The sequence below is a fragment of the Cebus imitator genome, unplaced genomic scaffold (assembly GCF_001604975.1).
Source record: "Cebus imitator isolate Cc_AM_T3 unplaced genomic scaffold, Cebus_imitator-1.0 Scaffold205, whole genome shotgun sequence".
Taxonomy (NCBI): Eukaryota; Metazoa; Chordata; class Mammalia; order Primates; family Cebidae; genus Cebus; species Cebus imitator.
In genome coordinates this window covers 505,264-531,051 of record NW_016107520.1, presented here as the reverse complement: position 1 = coordinate 531,051, position 25,788 = coordinate 505,264, and the positions used below count along the sequence as shown (strand labels likewise).

The following is a 25,788-nucleotide window of genomic DNA, read 5'->3' as shown; positions in this document are numbered from 1 at the left end:
TGATCTCGATCTCTTGACCTCGTGATCCACCCGCCTCGGCCTCCCAAAGTGCTGGGATTACAGGCGTGAGCCACCGCGCCTGGCCAGACAGTAGGTTTTTTTTTTAACTTTCTTAAGATAAAATAATATTTGCATTAAACATTTAATACTTGAACTACAAATTTTAAAAAACTGAAGAATACCCAATTGTTGTTAAAAGAAGAGGAAAGGTTTCCTGAGAAATGAATACTATTTGCAAAGTGTGCTCTTTATTGCAGCAGAGGCAAAGAGTTTCTGTTTCTGTATTTTCAGGGATATGAGCAGCAGTGAAAGTGAAGAGAGTTCTGACTCTTCTGATGATGAGTTGATTGGCCCTCCTTTACCCCCTGCAATGGTAGGAAAACCATTTAATTTTATGGAGGATATCCTTGGTCCTTTACCTCCACCTCTTAATGAAGAAGAAGAAGAAGCAGAGGAAGAAGAGGAGGAAGAGGAGGAAGAGGAAGTAAGTATTTAAGTGGAATTTAAGAATTCAGTGGAGTAATATCTTTAAAGTACTGTAGAGATCAGTTCTGCTAAACTGTTGTTCATGAGTAAGAGTCAATTTAAAAACTGAGGAAAGGCTGGGCGCGGTGGCTTACGCCTGTAATCTCAGCTACTCAGAAGGCTGAGGTGGGAGAATCACTTGAACCTGGGAGGCAGAGGTTGCAGTGAGTCAAGATTGTGCCACTGCACTCCACCCTGGGACACAGAGCAAGACGGTCTCAAAACAAAACAAAACAAACAAACAAAAAAACAGGCCAGGCGCGGTGGCTCACCTCAGCACTTTGGGAGGCCGAGGAGGGCGGATCACAAGGTCAGGAGATCGAGACCATCCTGGCCAACATGGTGAAACCCCGTTTCTACAAAAATGCAAAAATTAGACGGGTGTTGTGGTATGTGCCTGAGTGTAAATAATAATGATGATGGGTAAATTTGGGGGGATTTAAAAGCAAAGTGGATCTAAAATTATTATCAACAATAAAGTGAAAAATAGGAGAGTGAAATCAGAGTTCATTGATTTGTGAACATTACTTGGAAGGAGGTCAGAGATACTGGTTAACCTTAGATTAGTTTAAGCCAAGTTTATAAGTTTACAATTTTAAGAGTAATTGCCCAAAGAATAGAAATAAAATGTGGCCAGGTGCGGCAGCTCACCTTTACAGGCTCCTAGCACTTGTTGGAAGCCAAGGCAGGTGGACCACTTGAGGTTAGGAGTTTGAGACCAGCCTAGCCAACATGGTGAAAACTGTCCTACTTAAAATACAAGAATTAGCTGGTTATGGTGGCATGCACCTGTAATCCCAGCTACTTGGAAGTCTGAGGCATGAGAATTACTTGAACCTTGGAGGCGGAGGTTACAGTGAGTTGACATCACACCATGGCACACTTCAGCCTGGGTAACAAAGTGAGACTCAATCTTAAAAAAAAAGAAGAAATGTATAACCTCCAAAATACTGAAAGGAAAAAATGGTAAAGGAAATGATGTACTTTTTGTATTTATACCTGAAGTAGATAATTTTTAACACCTCCCTTCTTCATGTGATGAATTACTTTTAGTAATAATTATGAAATGAAATGAAAAATAATGACCAGAAAGGAAACCAACAGCTTTTGTAAATCTGTCAAAATTGATATTCTTTGCATATTCCTGCTCAGTACATAGTATAGCAGATTTGTCAATCTGTGTCTCTCTGTAGTTGATCAAATAAAGCTTCTAATTTCAATTTTGTGCATTTTTTCTTTCACATGAAACAACAGATACATAGTGTGTGTATATATATATTTACATATACACACCCACACGCACATGCACATGTATTCCTATGTGTGCATATGTAAAATTAAGAGAAACAAGAAGAAGAGTAAATTTGGCAGTTTCATTAAAATTTTTGTTTTACAATAAGTTCCAGAAATTGCAATGTTGATTGTATATTTTTTCTTCCTTTTTTTTTTTTAAGTTGGGGTTTCACCATGTTGGTCAGGCTGGTCTTGAACTCCCAACCTCAGGTGATCCACCCGCCTTGGCCTCCAAAGTGCTTGGATTACAGGCATGAGCCACTACGCCCGGTCATTTTATATTTTTCCTTTTATCAATTCTAGTGGCTTTTAAATATCTCTGTAGGTTGAAATATTTTGGCTGGGCATGGTGGCTCATGCTTGTAATCCCAGCACCTTGGGAGGCTGAGGCATGCTGATCACTTGATGTCAGGAATTCGAGACTAGCCTGGCCAACATGGTGAAACCCCAGCTCTACTAAGAAAATACAAAAATTAGCCAGACATGGTGACAGGAGGCTGAGGCAGGGGAATTGCTTGAGGTGGACTCTTCAGTGAGCCTGGCAACAGAGCAAGACTCTGTCTAAAAAAATAATTTTTTTTTCACGAAAATGTCTTTACATGAAATCCATCATATTTGGTAAAAACTTCTAAAGTTTTCTTTTCTAAAAATCAGAGAAAATGGCTAAATGAGTCAAACATTGCCATTAAACGATATATTGCTTTAGAATGCTTTTGGTACAAACAATTGAGATATGCAAACATTTGCCCATTTAAATTCTCTTGCCAACCTTGTCTTTTGTTTTTGCTTTTGGCATACATGGAAAACAGAATTGGATTTGCCAGCATTTTGTTTCTTTGTCTTTATAATCTTTATTTTGAAACGTAGTACAACAGGGATTGGAAATATGAAATTGCCCATGAACTGAGCTTGAATGATTCTGAACCATGAAAAACAGTATCTAGGGATCTGAGTAACTGGGTTTATTTGTGCATGTGTGTGGTACAGATAACTGAGAGTTCTCCAAATTAACTTCATGTAGAATACAGTGTTTATTTATTTGTGTATTTATTTTTCGAGAATGAGCCTCTGTTACCCAGGCTGGAGTGCAGTGGCATGATCTCAGCTCACTGCAACCTCCGTCTCCTGGGTTCATGTGATTCTCCAGCCTCAGTTTCCTGCGTAGCTGGGATTACAGGCATCTGCCACCATGTCTGGCAATTTTTTTGTATTTTTTAGTAGAGACAGCGCTTCAGCATGTTGACCCAGCTGGTCATGAACTCCTGACCTCGGGTGATGCACCTACCTTGGCCTCCCAAAGTGCTGGGATTACAGGTGTGAGCCACTGTTCCCAGCCAGAATACAGTGTTTATTAAAAGATAAGTAATAAAAATGTGTTAATTGAACTTCACATACATGTTATTAAAACTTAACAGGAACCGTAGCAAAAAGAATGTTAAGTAGTGTCTAAACTAACATGTTTAGAATTACCATCACAAGGTGATAATAAAAAGCAGACTTATCTTTACTTGATTTTATTATTGTTTTTAAGTTCTCCACAGAAAAATATACCCTCTTATTGTCTACATTACATCCACTGTAATTCTCTTGATATCCCATTGAAGAAAATTCACTCATTACAGTAAAAGACAGGAAAGGAGGAAAAAGAAGTAGAGGAAAATAATCTTGGTAAATAGAGATTACAAAATAAGATGGTAGCCATGAAAATAAATATATCAGTATTAACAACAGAAGTAAATGGACTCAACTTGCCACTTAAAATACAAAAATTCTCAGATTGGGTTAAAAAAATGTAGGTATACATGCATGTTATACCTAAAACATAATGTTTTAGGTATAAAACATGACATAACCTTTCTATTATACAGAAAGGTTGAATGTAAAGCAATAGAATATAGCAGGAAAATAACCAAAAGATAGCTGATTAATGTTATAAAATTGGTACTAAAATATTTAAGTCATAAAACCAATTAATGATAAAAGTGACATTACTTAATGCTAAAAGGAACAGTTTATTTTGCAGGAAAATTTGGCAGTCCTTAACCTCTATGCATTTAACAGTATATTCAAAGTGTATAAAGCAAAAATTGGCAAAATTGCAAGGAGAAATGGACAATAAACAGTCGTAATAGAGATTCACAAATTGTTAAGACAGAATGGAGTACAGATTTAGAAAATACAAATGAACAAAGTTTAACCTGTTAAATGTATATTGAACCCTCGTCCAACATTTTCATTTTTAGCATACATGGACAGTGAAAAACAAACATATTTAGTTCCCAGAGTGCTATGGAAACATTAACTGCTATGGAAACATGAAGAAGATATTCTTACTTATTTTGGTTAGTTCACAGAGTAGGTAATATTTAGATTTAGCTATGAATATGACAGTGGGTTTCGTAATGGACTGAATGTGTCTCTCTAAAATTCATAGGTTGAAGCCCTAACCCCCAGTGTGGCTGTATTTAGAGATGGCGCCTCTAAGGGAATAACTAAGGTTAAATGAGGTCAGAAGGTTCTGATCTGATATAATTAGTGTCTTTGTAAAAAGAGATGGCAGAAATCATGTGCTAACTCCTCCTTCCTAACGGGAAAGGAGGAATGGCTTTGTGAGGACATAGCAGAAAATGGTTGTCCATAAGCCAGGACAAGAGGTCTCACCAGAAACCGCTTTTGTCCACACTTTGATTATGAACCACTAGCTGCCAGACCTGTCAGCAAATAAATTTCTATTGTTTAAGTCACCTAATCGGTGGTATTTTGTTTATGGTTGCCTAAGCTAATACAGGTTTGCAAGGCTGACTAATGGCTGATAAGCAGAGAAGGGAAGAAAGAAGCATGTTGCAAGCCAGAAAAAATATTGCTATAGTAAAGGCCTAAATATATATAAGTACAGCTATGGTAGTGAAATTGCACCTGATTAGTACATGGCTGAGATTTCTTACTAGGAGAAAGTAGAAAGATGATGCTGATTAAATCAAATCCAGAAAGTATGAAGAAATACTTTCTGGAGGATGTGGAATTTGAGTAAGCTTTGTAGAGGATTACAAGTTTTTTGTTTTTGTTTTTTTTTGAGATAGGATCTCTCTGTCACCCAGGCTGGAGTATAGTAGTGCAGTAAAAGCTCACTACAGCCTTGACCCCCTGGGGTTAAGTGATCCTCCCACCTCAGCCCCCCGAGTAGCTGGGATTACAGGCATGTGCCACCACACCTAGCAATTTTTTTTTTTTTTTTAAATCTTTTTAGTAGAGATGAAGTTTCATGATGTTGCCCAGGCTTGTCTCGAATTTCTGGGCTCAAGCAATCCTCCTTCCGTGGCCTCCCAAAATGCTGGAATTACAGGCGTGAGTCACTGGCCAAAGATTAATTTTTTTTTCTTTTCTTTTTTTTGAGACAGAGTCTTGCTCTGTTGCCCAGGCTAGAGTACTGGTGGGATCTCAGCTCACTGCACCCTCTGCCTCCCAGGTTCAAGTAATTCTCCTGCCTCAGCCTCCTGAGTAGCTAGGATTACAGGGGTGCATCACCATACCCAGCTAATTTTTGTATTCTTAGTAGAGATGGGGTTTCACCATGTTGGCCAGGCTGGTCTGGAACTCCTGACCTTGTGATCCACCCAAAGTGCTTGGATTACAGGCATGAGCCACCACGCCTGGCTAAAGTTTTTTTTTCTTTTTTGGACAGAGTCTTGCTCTGTCACCCAGGCTGGAATGCAATGGTGCAGTCTTGGCTCACTGCAACCTCCACCTCCCTGGTTTAAGCGATTCTCCTGCCTCAGCCTCCTGAGTAGCTGGGATTACAAGCACCCACCATTGCACTTGGCTGATTTTTTGTATTTTTAGTAGAGACCAGGTTTTACCATGTTGGCCAGGCTTTTCTTGAACTCCTGACCTCAGGTAATCTACCCTCCTCGGCCTCCCAAAGTGCTAGGATTATAGGTGTGACCCACGGAGTCTGGCCAGTCTTTTATTTTTAAATTTTTGAAGAGGTGTGGGGTCTCACCATCTTGCCTATGCTGGTCTCAAACTCCTGGGCTCAAGCCATCCTCTCACCTTGGCTTCCTAAAGTGTTGATATTACAGATGTAAGTCACTGTGCTTGGCCAAGATTACATTTTTAAAGATTATTTTTGGCTGGTCGCGGTGGCTCACGCCTGTAATCCCAGCACTTTGGGAGGCCGAGGCGGGTGGATCACAAGGTCAAGAGATCGAGACCATCCGGGTCAACATGGTGAAACCCTGTCTCTACTAAAAATACAAAAAATTAGCTGGGCATGGTGGCACGTGCCTGTAATCCCAGCTACTCAGGAGGCTGAGGCAGGAGAATTGCCTGAACCCAGGAGGCGGAGGTTGCGGTGAGCCGAGATCGCGCCATTGCACTCCAGCCTGGGTAACAAGAGTGAAACTCCGTCTCAAAAAAAAAAAAAACAAAAAAACCCCCACAAAAATTAACTGGGCGTGGTGGTGCATGCCTGTAGTCCCAGCTACTTGGGAGGCTGAGGCAGGAGAATTGCTTGAACCCAGGAGACGGAGATTGCAGTCAGCCGAGATGGCGCCACTGCACTCCAGCCTGGCGCCTGACAACAAAGCAAGACTCTGTCTCAAAAAAAAAAAAAGATTATTTTTAATTGACATAAAATAATTGTACATATTTCTGGGGTAGAGTGTGATACTCCACACCTGTATACAGACTGTAATAACCAAATCAGGGTAATTAGCATATTCATCGCCTAAACATTGATCATTTCTTTGTGTTGGCAACATCCAAAATTCTCACTTTTAGTTCTTTGAAAATATAGAGTAAATAATTGTTAAAGTTGTCACCTTACAATGCTCTAGAACACTAGAATTTATCTTTCTATCTAGCTGTAATTTTGTATCTGTTAACCAAACTCTCCTTATACCCCTCTTTCTCCTACCCTTCTCAGCTTGTCATTTCTGTTTCTACTATTTTAACTCTCTACTTTTATGAGATCAGTTTATTTAGTTTCATCTGAGTGAGGACATGTGGTATTTATCTTTCTGGTTTACTTCACTTAACACTGTGTCCTGCAAACTCATCCATGTTACTACATGTGACATGATTTCATACTTTCTAAATTTGGCTGAATAGTGTTCGTGTGTGTGTGTGTGCGTTTGTGTTATTACATTTTTAAATCCATTCATTTATTGATGGACACTTAGGTTGATTCAATATCTTGGCTATTGTGAATAGCGCTGCAGTGAAAAGGGGAGTGCAGTTATCTCTTCAAAATGTGAATTTCCTTTCCTTTGGATATGTACTCAGTAGTGGGATTGCTGGATCATGATAGTTCTATTTTAATTTATAAAAAATTGATAAATAATGTATATATTTTTGGAGTATATATGATTTGATACATTCATATAATGTGTAAAGATCAAAACAGGGTAATTGTGATATCCAGGATATCCATCACTTGAAATATTTGTCTCTTCGTTATGCTAGGAACATTCAAATTATTCTCTCTTAGCTAATTTTTTTTTTTTTTTTTTGAGACAGAGTCTCACTCTGTCACCAGGCTGGAGTACAGTGAGGCGACCTTGGCTCACTGCAACCTTCGCCTCCCGGGTTCATGTGATTTTCCTGCCTCAGCCTCCTGAGTAGCTGGGACTACAGGTGTGTGCCACCATGCCCAGCTAATTTTTGTATTTTTTAGTAGAGATAGGGTTTCACCATGTTGGCCAGGATGGTCTTGATCTCTTGACTTTGTGATCTGCCCGCCTCGGCCTCCCAAAATGCTGGGATTACAGGCGTGAGCCACCGTGCCCAGCCTCTCCTAGCTATTTTAAAATACACTGTAATATTGTTAACTATGGTCACCATACTGATCTGTTGAATACTAGGCTTTATTCCCTCTATCTGACTGTATATTGGTACCTGTTAATCAGCCTCTCTTTATCTCTTCCAGCCCCCAAACCTTTCCAGCCTCTAGTCGTCACTAATCCCTCTTCATGAGATCCTTTTGTAGCTTCTACATGTAAGAACATGTAAAACCCTTCCCTCCCTCCCTCCCTTCCTTCCCTCCCTCCCTCCCCCCCCTCCCTCCCTCCCTCCCTCCCTCCCTCCCTTCCTCCCTCCCTCTCTTTCTCCTTCCCTCTCTGTCTCCCTCTCTCCCTCCCTGCCTGCCCCCCTCTCTCCCTTCCACCTCCCTTGCTCTCTCTCTCCTTCCCTTCTGTTTTTTTATGTTTTTGAGATGGAGTCTTGTGCTGTCACCAGGCTGCAGTGTAGTGGCATGATTTTGGCTCACTGCAACCCCGGCCTCCCAGGTTGAAGCGATTCTCCTGCCTCAGCCCCCTGAATAGCTGGGACTACAGGCATTTGCCACCATGCCCAGCTAATCTAATTTTTGTATTTTTTAGTAGGGGTGGGGTTTCAGAGTGTTGGCCAGGATGGTCTCGATCTCTTGACCTTGTGATCCACTCTCCTTGGCCTTCCAAAGTCAGATTACAGGCGCGAGTCACTGCACCTGGCCCCTTCCCTTTTTTTTTTGAAAGAGAGTCTGGCTCTGTCACCCAGGTTAGAGTGCAGTGGCATGACCTTGACTCACTGCAATGTCTGCCTCCTGGCTTCAAGCCATTCTTGTGCCTTAGCCTCCTGAGTAGCTGGAATTACAGGTGTGCACCACCATGCCCAGCTACTGCTTTGCATTTTTAGTAGAGATGGGGTTTCACTATGTTGACCAGGATGGTTTTGAACTCCTTCCCTCAAGTGATCTGTCTGCTTTGGCCTCCCAAAGTGCTGGGATTACAGGTGTGAGCCACTGTGCCCGGCCCCCAATCCATCTCTTTCTAACTGCTCATGAATTATGTTCATATTTAAACTCAACAATATTCTAAATTCAACACATCTAAGATAAAACTTAGGCTTTTATTCTCCCCAACTTAAACTTTTGCTGTAGTGATTTTGCTGGTCTCTCTGCTTCAAGGATCTTCTGTTTCAATCCCTTGTCCCCACTGCAGCAAGATTAACCTATCTGTAACACAAGTCCCATTGCAAGTAATAGTACTAATTCCTTAAATTAGGGATAACAACCACTACAGCAGGCAGGACTCCATCTGGCAATTTCTGAATGCAATTTGAGTTTTTTGTTCAGAATCACTGTGGCTTTTTAGAGAGACAGTCTATTTAATAGGAAAGCAGCCAGTTTCTTTTCTTTCTTTCTTTTTTTTTTTTTTTTTTTTTTTTTTTTTGAGACAGAAAACCTTGCTCTGTTGCCAGGTGCCAGGTGCCAGGCTGGAGTGCAGTGGTATGAGCTCGGCTTACTGCAACCTCTGCCTCCCGGGTTCAAGCAGTGCTCCTGCCTCAGCCTCCCAAGTAGCTGGAATTACAGGTGTGCACCACCATGCCCAGCTAATTTTTGTATTTTTTAGTAGAGACGGGGTTTCACTATGTTGGCCAGGATGGTCTCGATCTCTTGACCTTGTGATCCACCCGCCTCAGCCTCCCAAAGTGCTGGGATTACAGGCGTGAGCCACCGCGCCCAGCTGAAAGCAGCCATTTTCACATAGTTGAGTGGTAAATATTTTAGCAAGTATTGTTGAAATTAATGGGGTAATGTTTTTAAAAAGAACCTTTCTTTAGCCTAGTGTTAATTTTTTTTTTAAATTAATTTTTTTTCTTTTTTTTTTTTAAGAGAAGGGGTCTTGCTCTTTCAACCAGGCTGGAGTGCAGTGGTGTAATCATAGCTCACTGCAGCTTCAACCTCTTGGGCTCAAGTGATCCTCCTGTCTCAGCCTTCTGAGTAGATAGGACTACAGGTGCATAGAACCACACCTGGCTACTTTTTTATACTTTTTTGTAGAGTGGGATCTTGCTGTCTTGTCAAGGTGGACTTAAACTCTTGGCTTCAAGTGATCCTTCCACCTCAGCCTCCTAGAGTGTTGGGATTGCAGTTGTGAACCACTGCACCCAGCTAACCTAGTATTTCTTAATTTGAATGTAAGAATCAGGTTTAGTGCAATTAAAAAATATGCATGCTTAGGTCCTGTACTCTGGAAACTGATTCAGTATTAACTCCTGCAATCTGTATTATAACAAAAGGGTCCACAGGTAATTCTAATAGATTTCTTCCCAGTCTAGTTGTGCTGTTTACTTACTCTCCCTTGGAGTCATAGTGTAATATATTAGGGTACCTCTTTAGATTATGATCTGTATCATCTCATGGATACGTAAGGATATGGGATATTGCTTACAAAATGTTTTTTTCTTAAAAAAAAGGTATGAAATTGCTGCTTTCTCATGATAGTGAAGCCACTTTAAAGGTTTACCCTTTCATATAGCTCAGAGTTAATATATTTTGATCAGTATTTTATGAAAAAATATTTTTTTCTGTAATACATGCATGTTAGTGTCTGTAGAAGCATTAATGTTTAATTGCTTCTGAACATGACATGGCAGAGGCTGTAAGCTCCTGGTTTTTTGAATCTCATTCATTTTTATATCCTTGTTGTACCTGAATTTACTATACCTATTAAATCATAATTATATTCTCAGAAGGGCCATGAACATGTAGATATTCTGGAAATTGAGCCTGTAGCTCTGACAGTTCTTTTTTTAAATCAAATTTAATTAATTTATTTTTCAATCCTGTTCCTTCTGTGATTGTTTTTATTGAAACTATATTATTGAGTATCAAGAGCCTGGAAACTCTTCCTTTCCTTTAAATACAATAATAGCCTTTTTTCGGATTCTATCCAGAGGTAGTAATGAAAGAGCTGGACAGAGCTTTATGCAGAAAAATATTTATCACAGTACCATCTATAATTGTGGTTTTCTGAATGTGTTGGGATTATCTTGCTGAGGGTGTGTTATGGTGGGATGGGGTCCCTCACATCAGTTTTTGGCCAGGTCAGCTCTGTTTTTATGTCAGGCTTCCTCAGAGCTTTCTCTTGATGAAAGAGTTCCAAGTCTGAAAATGTTTGAAAATACCAACATATGTAAAATATTAGAATAATTAGAAAGAATATAAATAAATACCTAATATTAGGGAGAAGGACAAGTAAAATGTGTTGTGGTCATATAGAATGTTACACAGTCACTAAACATGTTTAATGAGGGTTTTTAGTAACACTAGGAAAGGATTTAAAACTGAATAGACACTATGATTTCAGTAATTAAAATGATACATACGTGTGGAACAAAATTACTCCCATTGCTTGCTTATGGATTGTGGAAATGAGGATAATATAGTTTTTTCCCTTATCCTTTTTTTTTTTTTTTGACATGGAGTCTCATTCTTGTCACCCAGGCTGGAGCGCAATGGTGTGATCTTGGCTCACTGCAACCTCCGCTACCCAGGTTCAAGCCATTCTCCTGCCTCAGCCTTCTGAGTAGCTGGGATTACAGACATGTGTCACCATGCCTGGCTAATTTTTATATTTTTAGTAGAGACAAGGTTTGACCATACTGACCAGATGGTCATGAACTCTTGACATTGGGTGATCGATTCACCCGCCTCGGCCTCCCAAAGTGCTGGGATTACAGGCATGAACTACCGTGCCTGGCCTACCTTATACTTTATTATATGTTTCCAATTTATGCATTGATCATAGCTGTGCCCATAATCAGAAACGATTATTGGTATTATAAAAAGTTAATGGTCCTTCATCATAAAGCAATTATGACTTGAGTTCAAAAATCTAGAACAGATTAAAAAATCCCAAAGAAAACAGTATTAAACATGAATATGGAATAAATCTTAACTACTAGTAAATACACTTATTTTTATTTTACCTTGTCTTGAAAAGGACTTACTGGGCTGGTTGCAGTGGCTCACGCCTGTAAACTCAGCAGTTTAGGAGCTTCAGGCAAGAGAATCACTTGAGCCCAGGAGTTCGAGACCAACCTTGACAATGTAGTGAGACACCCATCTTTACAAAAAATGAACAATCCAGGGTGGTGGTGTGCACCTGTAGTTCTGGCTACTCAGGAGAGTGAGGTGGGAGGATCACTTGAGCCTGGGAGGTCAAGGCTGCAGTGAGCCATGATTGTATTATTGCACTCCAGCCTGAGTAACAGAGTGGGACTGTCAAACAAAAATGAAAACAGGCCGGGCGCGGTGGCTCATGCCTGTAATCCCAGCACTTTGGGAGGCTGAGGTGGTCAGATCACCAGAGGTTGCGAGTTTGAGACCAGCCTGACCAACATGGAGAAACCTCATTTCTACTAAAAATACTGAATTATCGGGGCATGGTGGTGCATGCCTGTAATCCCAGCTACCCAGGAGGCTGAGGCAGGAGAATTGCTTGAACCCAGAGGCAGAGGTTGTGGTGAGCCAAGATCATGCCGTTGCAGCCTGTAAAACAAGAGCCAAACTCTGTCTCAAAACAAAACAAAACAACCCAAAAAAACCAATGATTTAATGAAGTGAAATGCATAAGAAGGCATAGATTTGGAAGAAGGAAGGGGAATAGGAAAACCGAGGAAAACAAAGTTAATATAAAATATGAGAAGCAGAGTCTTAAATACCTGGTTATGGATAGGTCAGAAAACCTAGTTGCTGTCATTCCTTTCTTTCCCTCATACCTCACATCAAATCTTGAATCTATTAAGTCTTTTTTTTTTTTTTTTTTGAGACGGAGTTTTGCTCTTGTTACCCAGGCTGGAGTGCAATGGCGCGATCTCGGCTCACCGCAACCTCCGCCTCCTGGGTTCAGGCAATTCTCCTGCCTCAGCCTCCTGAGTAGCTGGGATTACAGGCACGTGCCACCATGCCCAGCTAATTTTTTGTATTTTTAGTAGAGACGGGGTTTCACCATGTTGACCAGGATGGTCTCGATCTCTCGACCTCGTGATCCGCCTGCCTCGGCCTCCCAAAGTGCTGGGATTACAGGCTTGAGCCACCGCGCCCGGCCCTGTTAAGTCTTACTAGCTCTGTCTTGAAGGCATGTTACCAGATCTCTCCACTTCTCTGTCTCCATTACTATCACATTAGTCTAATACTATGTCAGTTCAGTGTAAGTAGCCACCAAAGTCTCCCAGCTTCTATTCTTGTATAGACTACTATAGTGGAAAAGTAGCAAAATATATATACAGGGAGGCAATATAAAGTAGTGATTAAGAGAGTGAGTTCTGGAGCCAAATAGGGCTCCTTCACTTTAAAGCTGTGTGATTTTGGGCACATTATTTAAATCCTCTGTCTGTCTTTCCTCCTCTATAAAATGGGACTGATAAAATTCTCCACTCAAATTGTGTGGATGGATTAAATGAGTGAATGAATGTATATAGAACCCTTAGAATAATACCTAGTATTTAAAGTGTTGAGTGTTAGCTATTATCATCATGGTCATTTATTTCAATAGATAGCAAAAGAGGAATTGAAAAACAAATTTAACATGATTTCTAATAAAAAACTGAAACTAAAAGGAAACTTTCATATCATGTTAAGTAATTCACTCATTCTTCACAACAACAGTCAGTGTCATGCATAATTAAGGAGCAAAAGAGATAACAATTACATTATTTAATATTATCTTAGACATTTTTGCCAATTAAACTAAAATGATCAAGACTGCATTATAAGGAAGAGGTGGGAATATTGGTGTAGTTTATATGACTCTACCTGAAACAAAATGGACTAATCAAAACTGTTGTAACAGATTCATTTAATAATGTTCAGTTTAAAGTATTAAATGTGAGAGATAACTTTTTCACAACAGGAATAACAGGATTAGGTGTAGTCCAGGAGTTTGAGATTGCAGTGAGCCAGCCATGATCTTGCCGCTGTACTCCAGCCTGGGGACTCTCAAAAAAGGGAATAAAGTTAGGGAGAGATGGGCCTGTTATATAAAGAACATATAAAGCTTTTCTTTTTTTTTTTTTGAGACGGAGTTTCGCTCTTGTTAGCCAGGCTGGAGTGCAATGGCGCAATCTCGGCTCACCGTAACCTCCGCCTCCTGAGTTCAGGCAATTCTCCTGCCGCAGCCTCCTGAGTAGCTGGGATTACAGGCACGTGCCACCATGCCCAGCTAATGTTTTGTATTTTTAGTAGAGACGGGGTTTCACCATGTTGACCAGGATGGTCTCGATCTTTTGACCTCGTGATCCACCCGCCTCGGCCTCCCAAAGTGCTGGGATTATAGGCGTGAGCCACCGCGCCCGGCCTGATTTTTTTTTTTAGTAAAATNCCTCCTGAGTAGCTGGGATTACAGGCACGTGCCACCATGCCCAGCTAATGTTTTGTATTTTTAGTAGAGACGGGGTTTCACCATGTTGAGCAGGACGGTCTCGATCTCTTGACCTTGTGATCCACCCTCCTCGGCCTCCCAAAGTGCTGGGATTACAGGCGTGAGCCACTGCGCCTGGCCAAAGCTTTTCAATACATAAAATATTTAAGTCAGGTTGGTGCAGTGGCCCACATCTGTAATCTCAGCACTTTGGTAGGTCAAAGAGGGCAGATCACCTGAGCTCAGGAGTTCAAGACCAGCCTGACCAACATGGCAAAACCCTATCTCTACCAAAAATATAAAATATAATTAGCCGGATGTGGTAATGAGTACCTGTGGTCCCAGCTACTTGGGAGACTAAGGTGGGAGGATCACCTGAGCCTGGGGGGCGGAGGTTGCAGTCAGCTGAAATCACACCACCATAATCCAGGCTGGGTGATGGTGAGATTCCATTTTTAAAAAAATTTTAAATAAGTCAGAACCATTAAAAATTGGTAAATATTTCTCAAATGTTTCCACAGAGGTTAAATAATTAGTCCAATTTATGTATTTGCCTACTTAAATCTAGCTATAAAGTGACAGAGTTGCAAGCACACCTAGGCTATCTGTGTTTTCTTTTTTCTTTTATACTTTTTGTTTGTCTGTTTGTTTGCTTTTGTAAAAATGGTGTCTTGCTACATTGCTTAGGCTGGTCTCAAACTTCTGGCTTTCTGAGATCCTCCTGCTTTGTCCTCCCTAAGTGCTAGGATTACAGGTGTGAGCCACAGGCAGGTTAGCTGCTGTGCCTGGCCTAACCATGCTTTTAATAGTATTATGCTGCCTCCCATATTTGGAAGCCTGTGGAATTCAGCCTGGAGCCTGTTTTAAATGCACATTAGTTAGTACATTATTAATTTGTCTGCCAGTGACAGAAGATGCAAAAGAACAGTGGCTTAAACAAGATAGAAGTCTTTCCTCTCTCTCATATTAATGAATCAGGAGTTAAATGGAACAGAACTAGTCGGCGGGTCCAGAATATCTCAGATCTTGTCTGCTTCTGTCTTTTTTTCTGCCATCTTCAGTATACAGGCTTTTGCCTTTTGCATTTTTGTCAGCAAGAAGGTAGAAGGAGAAGGCCAGATGCAGTGGCTTACGCCTGTAATCCCAGCACTTTGGAAGGCTGGATTCATGGATCACCTGAGGTCAGGAGTTCCAGACCAACCTGACCAATATGGTGAAACCCCATCTCTACTAAAAATACAAAAAAATTAGCTGGGGTGGTGACGTGCTTCTGTGATCCCAGCTACTCAGGAGACTGAGGCAGGAGAATTACTTGAACCCTGGAGGTAGAGGTTCCAGTGAGCTGAGATCAGGCCACTGCACTCCAGCCTGGGCGTCAGAGTGAGACACTTGTATCAAAAAAGAAAAAAGAAAAAAAAGGTAGAGGGATGAGGATAAAGAAGCCCCCTCATTTTGAACTTTGTATCTTTGTTTAACTTCAGAACTGTAGTAGTTTTTTTTGGAGGCCAGGAGTCTACCTAAAATTTAATGTTTTCCAGTACAAAAAATGGATGATAAGGGGCAATTAGCAACTAAGCAGTGAGTATCTGTATTCAATATTTGTTGCTTTCAGTTACAGCAATGACAAGTTATTTATTTACTTTGGATTTTTTTGGGGTCTTTTTAGCCATCATGAATGGTTGTTTAATATTACATGTGTATGTGTGTGTGCATGGGTGTGTATTATATATATAACATATATGGCATACGTGCTTATTTGATTTTATTTCATATGTGTGAACATTAGCTACCTTTCTCTGAAGGAGTAAAAAGTGTAAAGTTTATTGGTACTAATGCAATCGTTAAACTCCTAGGATTTGATCATAGTATTAACATGCATGAATTTTATTTTTATTATTTTTTAGACAGAGTTTTGTCTTGTCACCAAGGCTGGAGTGCAATGGTGCAATCTTGTCTCACTGCAACCTCTGCCTCCTGGGTTCAAACGATTCTCCTGCCTAGCTAGGATTACAGTGCCTGCCATCACACCCAGCTAATTTTTGTATTTTTAGTAGGTGGAGTTTTACCATGCTGGGCAGGCTGGTCTAGATCCACTTGGCTCAGCCTCCCAAAGTGCTGGGATTACGTGAGCCACCATGCCCAGCCGAATTCCATCTGAATTCATTTGTGTGTCTCTGGTTCTGCTATGCAGTTATTCTACTGTTTCTCTTTGGAAATGAGGTGTAATCTTTTTGGTTTATTTTATTAAGGGAAGATTCCATAAAACTAGCCTCAGCTGAGATTTTAGTCAAGCTTGACTGTATCTGTCAGGTTTGTTTATATTGAGGATTATTGAAGCACTCATAAGGGAAATGAAGATATCGAAACTGCCTTTTTTTTTCCCCCTCCTACTAACAAATGTGAGAAACTGGCCTTTTTTTTTCTTTTGAGATGGAATTTCGCTCTTGTTATCCAGGATGGAGTACAGTGGCATGATCTCAGATCACAACAACCTCTGACTCCTAGGTTCAAGTGGTTCTCCTGCCTCAGCTTCCCTAGTAGCTGGGATTACAGGCATGTGTCATGACGCCCAGCTAATTTTTGTATTTTTAGTAGAGATGGGGTTTTCACCATATTGGCTAGGTTGGTCCCCAACTCCTGACATCAGGTGATTCACCCACCTCTGCCTCCCAGCCGGGATTACAGGCATGAGCCACCATGCCCGGCTAAGATACTGTTTTCTTTTTTTTTTTTTTTTGAGACAGAGTCTTGCTCCGTAGCCCAGGCTAGAGTGCAGTGGCACTATTTTGGCTCACTGCAACCTCTGCCTCCTGGGTTCAAGTGATTTGCCTGCCTTAGCCTCTTGAGTAGCTGGCATTACAGGCGTGTTCCACCATGCCCAACTAATTTTTGTATTTTTAGTAGAGCGGGGCTTCACTATATTGGTCAGGCTGGTCTCGAACTCCTGACCTTGTGATCAGCCTTCCTTAGCCTCCCAGAGTGCCGGGATTCAGGTGTGAGCCACTGTGCCGGCCTGAAACTGGCTTTTTTTTTTTTTTTAAGAGAATGTCTTATTCACTCTTTTCTATTATTTTTCACAGCTATTATAATTCATTCCTCAATTAGCAGTGGCTCTATCAGTAATTCAGAATATTTTTTCAAAGACACGTCAAATCTTTCATTACAATAGATAAATATATAGAAGACCTGATACATAAATGTTTCAGACCTCACCAGTCCCTATTTTGCCCATTCATTTTCTCTGACAAAGAGGTCTGCTAGTTTTTGTTTGTTTGTTTGTTTGTTTGTTTGTTTTTAAGGGATGGGGTTTTGCTATGTTGCACAGGCTGGTATAAAATTCTTGGGTTCAAGCAGTGCTTCTGCCTAAGCCTCCTGAGTAGCTAGGACTATAGGCGAATGTGGCTCCACCCAGCTTGGAGTTTGTTAGTTTTTTTTTTTTTTCTTTTTTAGAGACAAGGTCTTGCCATGTTGCCCAGGCTGGTCTCGATCTCCTGGGCTCAAGCAATCTGCCTGCCTTGGCCTCCTAAACTGCTGCGATTATAGCTGTGAGCCCCTGTGCCAGGCCTGAGTCTGCTAGTTTTGACTTAAGTACTGATCAAAACTTTAATGCTACTTTCTCATTCCTCCAGTTTCTGCTTGTTAAAATTCTGTTCACCCTTTAGAGACCATTTGAAATGCGATTTCCTCTAAGCAACCTCTCCCAATGCCAGCAGTATGTGCTACTTCCCAGGCTTGGTTTCTGGCTTCTTATTAAGTCATTATATGTGTGCTTGTCCTAACTCCCTTGCCTTTCTTTTACAATCATATATTATGACCTCAAGTGCAGGAACTTTCGTATAAAAGATATGGTAATTTTTAAAAACTCCTGTATTTTCTAATGTATTACCTTATAAATGGGATATCAGAGTAAATATTTATCAAATGGAATTGAACATTTTTGGTTTTTATAATTAAAAAGCTTGTGACATTTAAATGCGTGTGTTTTTTTAAATGACATATAGCCCTTATTTTCTGTTTGGAAAATGGAAGTAGGTATATAAATATGAACAAATGAATTGTGAGCCTAGAAGTTAAATAAACATCTATTTCTGTAAGAATCATTATATATGCCTTGCTCTACCCTTACAATTTAGATACATTATAGTTTAATCATTACAAGAGCTACCTCAAGATAGAGATTACTTAATTAATTAAATTTATAGATTATAACTTATTCTTTATTTTGATAGCTTATGAACCTACCTGGCAAATGAGTCAGAAAAAGTTGTGGTTTTCTTTCCTTAAAACAGTCTACACAATACTTTCTAAAAAGTGTGATTTTTTTTTTTCTTTTTGCTTTCTTTCCCACAGCGTTCTTCTTTAAATGTGATTGTTTTTAATTGAGGTCTAGTATTTGTTTTTATTTTTATTTTGTGGAGATGAGGTCTTGCTGTGTTGCCCAGGCTGGTCTCAAACTCCTGGCCTCAAGCAACTCTCCTGTCTTGGCTTCCCAAAGTGCTGGGTGAAAGGTGTGAGATGCCACACCCTGCTTTTAAGGTGTAATTTAATATAATAATGTGCACAGATCTTAAAGGTTGAGTTTGGTGAGTTTTGACAGTTGTGTATATTGTGTGTAACACCATCTCAAAGAAGGTATAGAACATTTCCGTCATTCCTATGGTTCTGTGTGCTCCCTCCTAGTTACAATATTTGTTTAAAAATGGTTTTCTTGGGTGGCCAGACACAGTGGCTCACACTTTTAATTCCAGCACTTTGGGACGCCAAGGCAGGCAGATCATTTGAGGTCAGGGGTTCAAGACTAGCCTGGCCAACATGGCGAAACCCTGTCTCTACTAAAAATACAAAAATTAGTCGGGCATGGTGGTGTGCACCTATAATTTCAGCTACTTGGGAGGCTGAGGTATGAGAATCGCTTGAACCTGGGAGGCAGAGGCTGTAGTGAGCTGATATCATGCCAGTGTACTCCAGCCTGGGCAACAGAATGAGACCCCGTCTTGATTTAAAAAAAAAAAAAATTTTTTTTTGATAGCTCTATAATTGGAAACAAAATTACCAGAGTAATTACTAGTAGGTATATTATAAACTACACTGTCCAACTGTGATTAATTTCTTTGTTTCCTATATGTATTTTACTCCAGTTACTAGTTAGTAGTGGGGTTTAGTGTTAAAAGGCACTATATTAAAAATGTTCATTTCTTTTGATAACAAACCTGTTTTTCTTACTTATTCTTACTTTATTCCATTTTGCTTGTCTATAATGGTAATAAAATTGTTCTTTCCAGAATAATTTGAAGGATATTATTATTTTTCTTGGAACTAAGTAAAAAAAACTTCAAGTCTGAAGGATCAGAGAAAAGAGGTGAAAATTCTTTTAACATTTCTATTATTATTCTAATTTTTCTTTTTTAAGATGAAGGGGGTTGTAACTCAAGATTAAATAGAGACTTTGGGATTACTGAGGATTTTCATTATCTTTGCTATTTTGTTTCCCATTACTATAGAAAATGGAAAGTTGGATTTTTATGATGGTAACTAAGGGCTGGATGTAACAGCAACTTTCTGGTCGTGAGGACCTGTTTTCCGTGAACTTTGTCTGACTCCCTGGCTGGCACATTCTGTGGTGGAGAGTCCAAGTTTGGGCCACCACTGTGCTGCTTTGTCTTCTGGTCTGAGGCATCTCATACCCTTGGCCTTGGTCATTGCCAACCACCTGTATCAGTCAGTCTTCTTCCCTGTTTCATGGGGAGAGGTTGAAGAATTGAAAGTGGGAGAAAATTATCTTTTAGTTCTCAGAAACTGATATGAGAATAAGATGATTCATGTAAATGTGCAACATAGGACTCATATTAGGCACTCAGAATTGCTGAGTTTTATCATTGTTTTCATTGTCAGTACCAATATCTGATCAATGACCAATTTTAATTTAATTGAAGTTGACTTAAAGTTTTAAAAAGTTGGTGTGAGAAAATGTAATAATTTTAATTTCAAAGTAGAATTAATGTCCTTTAAAAGAGTAGTTTAATTACACCTGCAAGGATCTGTCAGCAGAGGATGCTAGAAGCTGTATTCCCAAATCCAGTGAATGTTCCTTAGTGTTTCCAAACTGTTAGTGTGTGTAGGTCTTCATTCTTTAAAATGGACATTAGGGGGCAATAGAAGCTCTTTGGCAAGAATCCAGTTTTCCCCCTTTCCTGTCTATAGTAGAAAGAAAAAAGAGTCTTTTATAAATAATGGCTTCTATAGACTGGAACACTTGCACATTTTTAGGCTCTTCCTGCCACAGTTATGTCAAAACGGTGCAGTCTTTTTAAAGCTCCCATTTACAGGTAAGCTTTTATATCCTCTCAAGGGTTCTTTCTGCCTCTGAGCTGTGGTTTTTATTTTGTTCAACAAATATTTTGTGCATCTGCTATGTGAATGGACACTGCTAGTATGGATCAAAATGAAGATACTTTGAGGAAGATGGACTAGGTCATGCGGATAATCCAAGTCATACTTTAAATGCAGTGAGGAATATGGGGGTACTTTTTTTTTTTTTTTTTTGAGACGGAGTCTTGCTCCGTTGCCAGGCTGGAGTGCAGTGGCACCATCTTGGCTCACTGCAACCTCCGCCTCCTGGGTTCAAGCAATTCTCCTTCCTCCGTCTCCCGGGTAGCTGTGATTACAGGCATCTGCTAATTTTTGTACTTTTAGTAGAGATGGGGTTTCACAATGTTGGCCAGTTGAGACTCCTGGCCTCAAGGGATCTGCCTGCCTTGGCCTCCCAAAGTGCTGGGATTACAGGTGTGAGCCACTGTGATGGGCACAGTTAATTTCTATAAAGTAATGGAATGTTCCTTTTTTAAAGTCTTTCACTTTCATTTCTCTTTTCTTGTTTCATTTCTTTATGTCTTCCTACATAGGCCCTCACCTTTTTGCTGGGCGTGGTGGCATTATCTTTAACTCATGTTTCATTTTACCTTAAAGCCTCCTTTTTAAAAAACTGAATTTAGGCTGGGTGTGGTGGATCACCTGAGATCAGGATTTCGAGACCAGCCTGGCCAACGTGGCGAAACACCATCTCTACTAAAAATACAACAAATTAGCTAGGTATGGTGGCAGGTGACTGTAATCCTAGCTACTTGCGAGGCTGAGGCAGGAGAATTGCTTGAACCTGCGAGGTGTAGGTTGCAGCGGAGTTAGGTATTTTCCTATTATTCATGATTTTACAGTTTGTATTTGAACACATTTTTTTAAAGTGCCAAATTGGTATAATAGCGTACGTACATTGAAAAGCAGCACGAACAAAGCTATTAAACATTTTTTAAAACAGAGTTTTCTATTTATAGTCTGGGCAAGGTGGCTCACGCCTGTAATCCCAGTACTTTGGGAGGCCGAGGCTGGTGGATCATCTGAGGTCAGGAGTTCGAGACCTGCCTAGCCAACATGGTGAAACCCCACTTCTACTAAAAATACAAAAAAATCAGCCGGGACAAGTGGCGCATGTCTATAATCCCAGCTACTTGGGAAGCTGAGGAAGGAGAATTACCTGAACCTGGGAGGCAGAGGTTGCAATGAGTCGAGATGACACCACTGCATTCCAGCCTGGGTGGCAGAGTGAGACTCCCATCTCAAAAAAAAAAAAAAAAGACATTTATCTATTTATAAATATACTATTGCTTGTCTGTTTTTGGAATTAAAGTGTTCAAATGTCTGTATATGGTTAGCAGTTCTTAGAATTGCCTAAACAGCACACAGTAACACTTAATATAATTATAAAGGCGCCTAGATTGATCTCATTGACCAAAAGACATGCTAGATGGAGGCATCAGTACTGCACTTTGCAAGTGACAATTTAGTTTTTTTTCTATTTTTTTTTTGAAAGGGACAGGGTCTTGCTCTGTTGCCCAGGCTGGAGTACAGTGGTGTGATCATGGCTCACTTTAGCCTCAAGCTTCCAGGCTCAAGTGATCCTCCCACCTCTGCTTGCTGAGTAGCTGAAACTAAGGTGTGTGCCACCATGCCTGGCTAATTTTTTTATTTTTGTTTTTGTAGAGATGGGGTCTTGCTCTGTTGCCCAAGATGGACTTGGGCTCCTGGCCTCAAGCAGTTCTTCTGTCTCACTTCCCTAAGTGCTGAGATTACAGGTGTGAGCCACCATGTCTAGCCAACAATGTAGTTCCAACAGACTATCACTCATCAAATTAACTTTGTGTTGATGTGAATTAACATTTTATTTGTTTCATAGTTATAATTTTATTTAATTTGTAATTTTTCCAGCTTTTTGTCAAAAAAGCATTTTTTATATGTGCCTACTATAAGCTGAACATGATTCTGGGTGCGTAGGTACATCAGAGAACAAAACAGACAAATCTTGCTTTTATAGAACTTGCATTCTAATAGGGAGAAATAGGTAATAAATAAAGGCTGAGTATGGTAGCTCATACCTGTAACCCCAGCACTTTGGGAGGCTAAGGTGGGTGTGGCTCACTTGAGCCTAGGAATTCAAGAACAGCCTGCATGGCAAACCCTGTCTGTACAAAAAATAGAAAAATTAGCTGTGCATGGTGGTGCAGGCCTGTCGTCCCAGCTACTCATGAGGCTGAGGTGGAAGGATCATCTAAGTCTGGGGCAGTTGAAGCTGCAGTGAGTGAACCGTGATTGTGCCTCTGTACTCCAGCTTGGGTGACAGAGTGATACCCTGTCTCAAAAACACAACAAAAAAGATAAACATAAACAATAGAAAGCTATAAATGATATAAGTAAAGGGAAGACGTGGAGCGCGATAACATGGATCAGAAGTGCTAATTGGGAGACAGGTTGTAATTTAAAATGGGCGGTCAAGGTAGACTTCCTTCAGAAGATGACCTTTGAGAAGACTTGAAAGAGATTAGGAACTTGACCATGTAGATATCTGCGAGAACAGTGCAGGCATAAGGAACAGCCAGTGCAAAGGCCCAAAGGCAGGAATATGTCTGGCATGTTCATGAAAACAGCTCTTAGGTGAGTATGGCTAGAACAGCGTGAACAAGAGGGAGAGAAGTAAGAGATGACTAACATCAGAGCACTAACAGAAAGACTTGGAGGCCATTGTAAAGGCTTTTCCTTTTATGCTTTTTTTTCTTTAAGCCTTAGTTTGTGTATAATTTTGCTGATTTTTGAGCTTAGTAATGGCATAATTTGAACGATGTTTTTTAAAATGGAAATGATTTGGTAATTGATTATAAATGTGTGGTGAGAGTGACTCATTGAGATTATTAGTTTTGTAGTTGGTAGATAGTGGTGCTGGATGTGAGCTAGAAAACTGGATGAACAGAATTTGGAGGCTGAGTGATGGGGAAAATCGTAAATTCAGTTTTGGATAATTAAGTTCAGGTATTTCTGAGACATCCAGGCAAAAGCATCCTGATGACAGCTAGAAATAATAGATTTGTTGTTGAGAGACGTATAGCCTGAGATTATAGATTTTAGAACGTCAGCATATGGGTGGCTATTGAAGCTCTGAGAATGAACAAGAATATGACAGGAGAATGTTCAAGATGAGTAGAAAGCCTAGGACAGAACCCCGAGGGGGAGTCTAGAGAAGGAATATCCTGCACAGGTGGCCAAGAAGGAGGTAGAAGGTAAATAAGTGTCATGGAAACCAAAAGGAAGGTTGTTTTAGGAAAAAATATGTGGTCAATTGTGTCAGAATTATAGAGACACAAAATGAGAAGCATCTTTATTATATTTAATGACAAAGTGTAATTATTTTAACTTTAAGCAGTAATGCAGATTATGTGAGATTACTTTACAGTTTTTTTTTTCCACCAAATCAAAACATCCCTGTTTCAGTTATCTACTTCTTTGTAACAAACCACCTTAAACTTAATGACTTAAAAGAACAGCCTTTATAATTTTTCTCATGAGTATGAGTTGACTGGAGTTTAGCTGTTTCTTCTGATCCTACTTCAAACCTCTTGTGTAGCTGCAGTTAGCATGTAACATGTCCACCATGGCCTTAGTTACATAGCTGGTTCCTTGGTGGGACAGCTGGAAAGCTGGCTCGGTTGAAACTCAGGGAAAGTATCTTCTCTCTCTCTAGTCTTTCCAACAGTATATCCAGACTTCTTGCTTGATGATTCAGCATAGGAGAAGACACTACAAGGATGTGACTACTGAGAGATGTGATCTACTGAGGCCGTTTTTTTTTTTGGAGACTAATTAACATATCTCCCTAAAAGTAATTGCTTTATAGCCTAATCTGGGTTTTTTTTTTTTTTTTTTTTTTTTTTTTTTTTTTTTTTTTTTTTTTTTGAGATGGGGTCTCTGTTGCCAGACTGGAGTACAGTGGTACAGTCACAGCTCACTGTAGCCTTGACCTTCCAGGCTTAAACAATCCCACTTCAGCTTCCTGAGTAGTTGGGAATACAGGTATGTACTACCATGCCCAGCTAATTTATATATGTATATATATATATTTGAGATAGAGTTTCACTCTTGTTGCCCAGGCTGGAGTGCAATGGTGCGATCTCAGCTCACCGCAACCTCTGCCTCCCGGATTCAAGTGATTCTCCTGCCTCAGACTCCCGAGTATCTGGGATTATAGACATGCGTCACCACGCCCCTCTAATTTTGTATTTTTAGTAGAGATGGGATTTTTCCATGTTGGTCAGGCTGGTCTCAAACGCCCGACCTCAGGTGATCTGCCCATTCAGCCTCCCAAAGTGCAGAGATGGGGTTTTGCTGTATTGCTCAGGTTGGTCTCAAACTCATGGGTTCAAGTGATTTTCCTGCCTTGGTCTCCCAAAATGTTGGAATTACAGGCATGAGCCACCACGCTCAGTTATATCTGGACTTTTGAACTCGCTAAAAAGAAACACATGTCAATTAATTGATTCATATAAACATGCACACATAGACATATTCTTATAGACATATGTGTATATGTACATACACATATATATACACACATGCACACACACACATGCACACACTTTTTATTTCTAATAGGATTCTCAGCGTGTAACTAGGATAAAAGATGCATTTCCTGGTCTGGCGTGGTGGCTCACGCCTGTAATCCCTCTACTTTGGGAGGCTGAGGTGGGTGGATCACCTGAGGTCAGGAGTTTCAGACCAGTCTGGCCAACATGATGAAACTCTGTCTTCACTAAAAGTTAGCTGGGCATGATGGCAGGTGCGTGCTATTCAGGAGGCTGAGGCAAGAGAATTGCTTGAACCTGGGAGGTGGAGGTGGAGGTTGCAGTGAGTCAAGATCATGCCATTGCACTCCAGTCTGGGCAAAAAGAGTGAAACTCTGTCTCAAAAAGAAAAAAAAAAAAATATATTTTCCAGCTTCTCTTGTAGCTAGCTATGGCTCTGTGGCTTTTTTTTTTTTAATAGATGGGGTTTCACTATGTTGGTCAAGGCTGGTCTCGAACTCCTGATGTCATGTACCACCTGCCTCGGCCTCCCAAAGTGCTGGGATTAGAGGTGTGAGCCACCGTGCCCAGCCTGACTCTGGCTTAGTTCTGGCCAGTGAGATGTGAGAGCAAGAATATGAACAACTTCTGAGAGGAAACTTAATGGGAAGAGATGTATCCTCCTTTTTGTTTTTTTTCCTGCTGTCTGGAAACCACAGCAGCCTTTTGGACCATCGCTTAGACTTGTTGAATTTATGAATGCTGCAAGCTGTGGTCCTGATTGTCTTGGAGACATATGTCAGTCCTGACTTTATTTTGGGTTTTCTGTTACAGCCAAAACTAATTCTATCAGGCTTTTGTTTTGTTGTGTGGTTTTTCTTTCTTTTTTTTTTTTTTTTTTGCATTTT

At 40.3% G+C, this 25,788-nt stretch overlaps 1 protein-coding gene across 3 annotated transcripts in view; it reads left to right on the top strand.

Moving 5' to 3' along the window:
• WDR70 (WD repeat domain 70) overlaps positions 1–25,788 on the top strand; it is a 329,425-nt gene that overhangs the window by 20,235 nt on the left and 283,402 nt on the right. For all 3 annotated transcript variants that reach the window (XM_017548233.2, XM_017548235.2, XM_037745605.1), the window contains exon 5: positions 292–484. In XM_017548233.2, the coding sequence (XP_017403722.1) occupies positions 292–484 (193 nt within the window). The remainder of the gene's footprint in view (positions 1–291; positions 485–25,788) is intronic.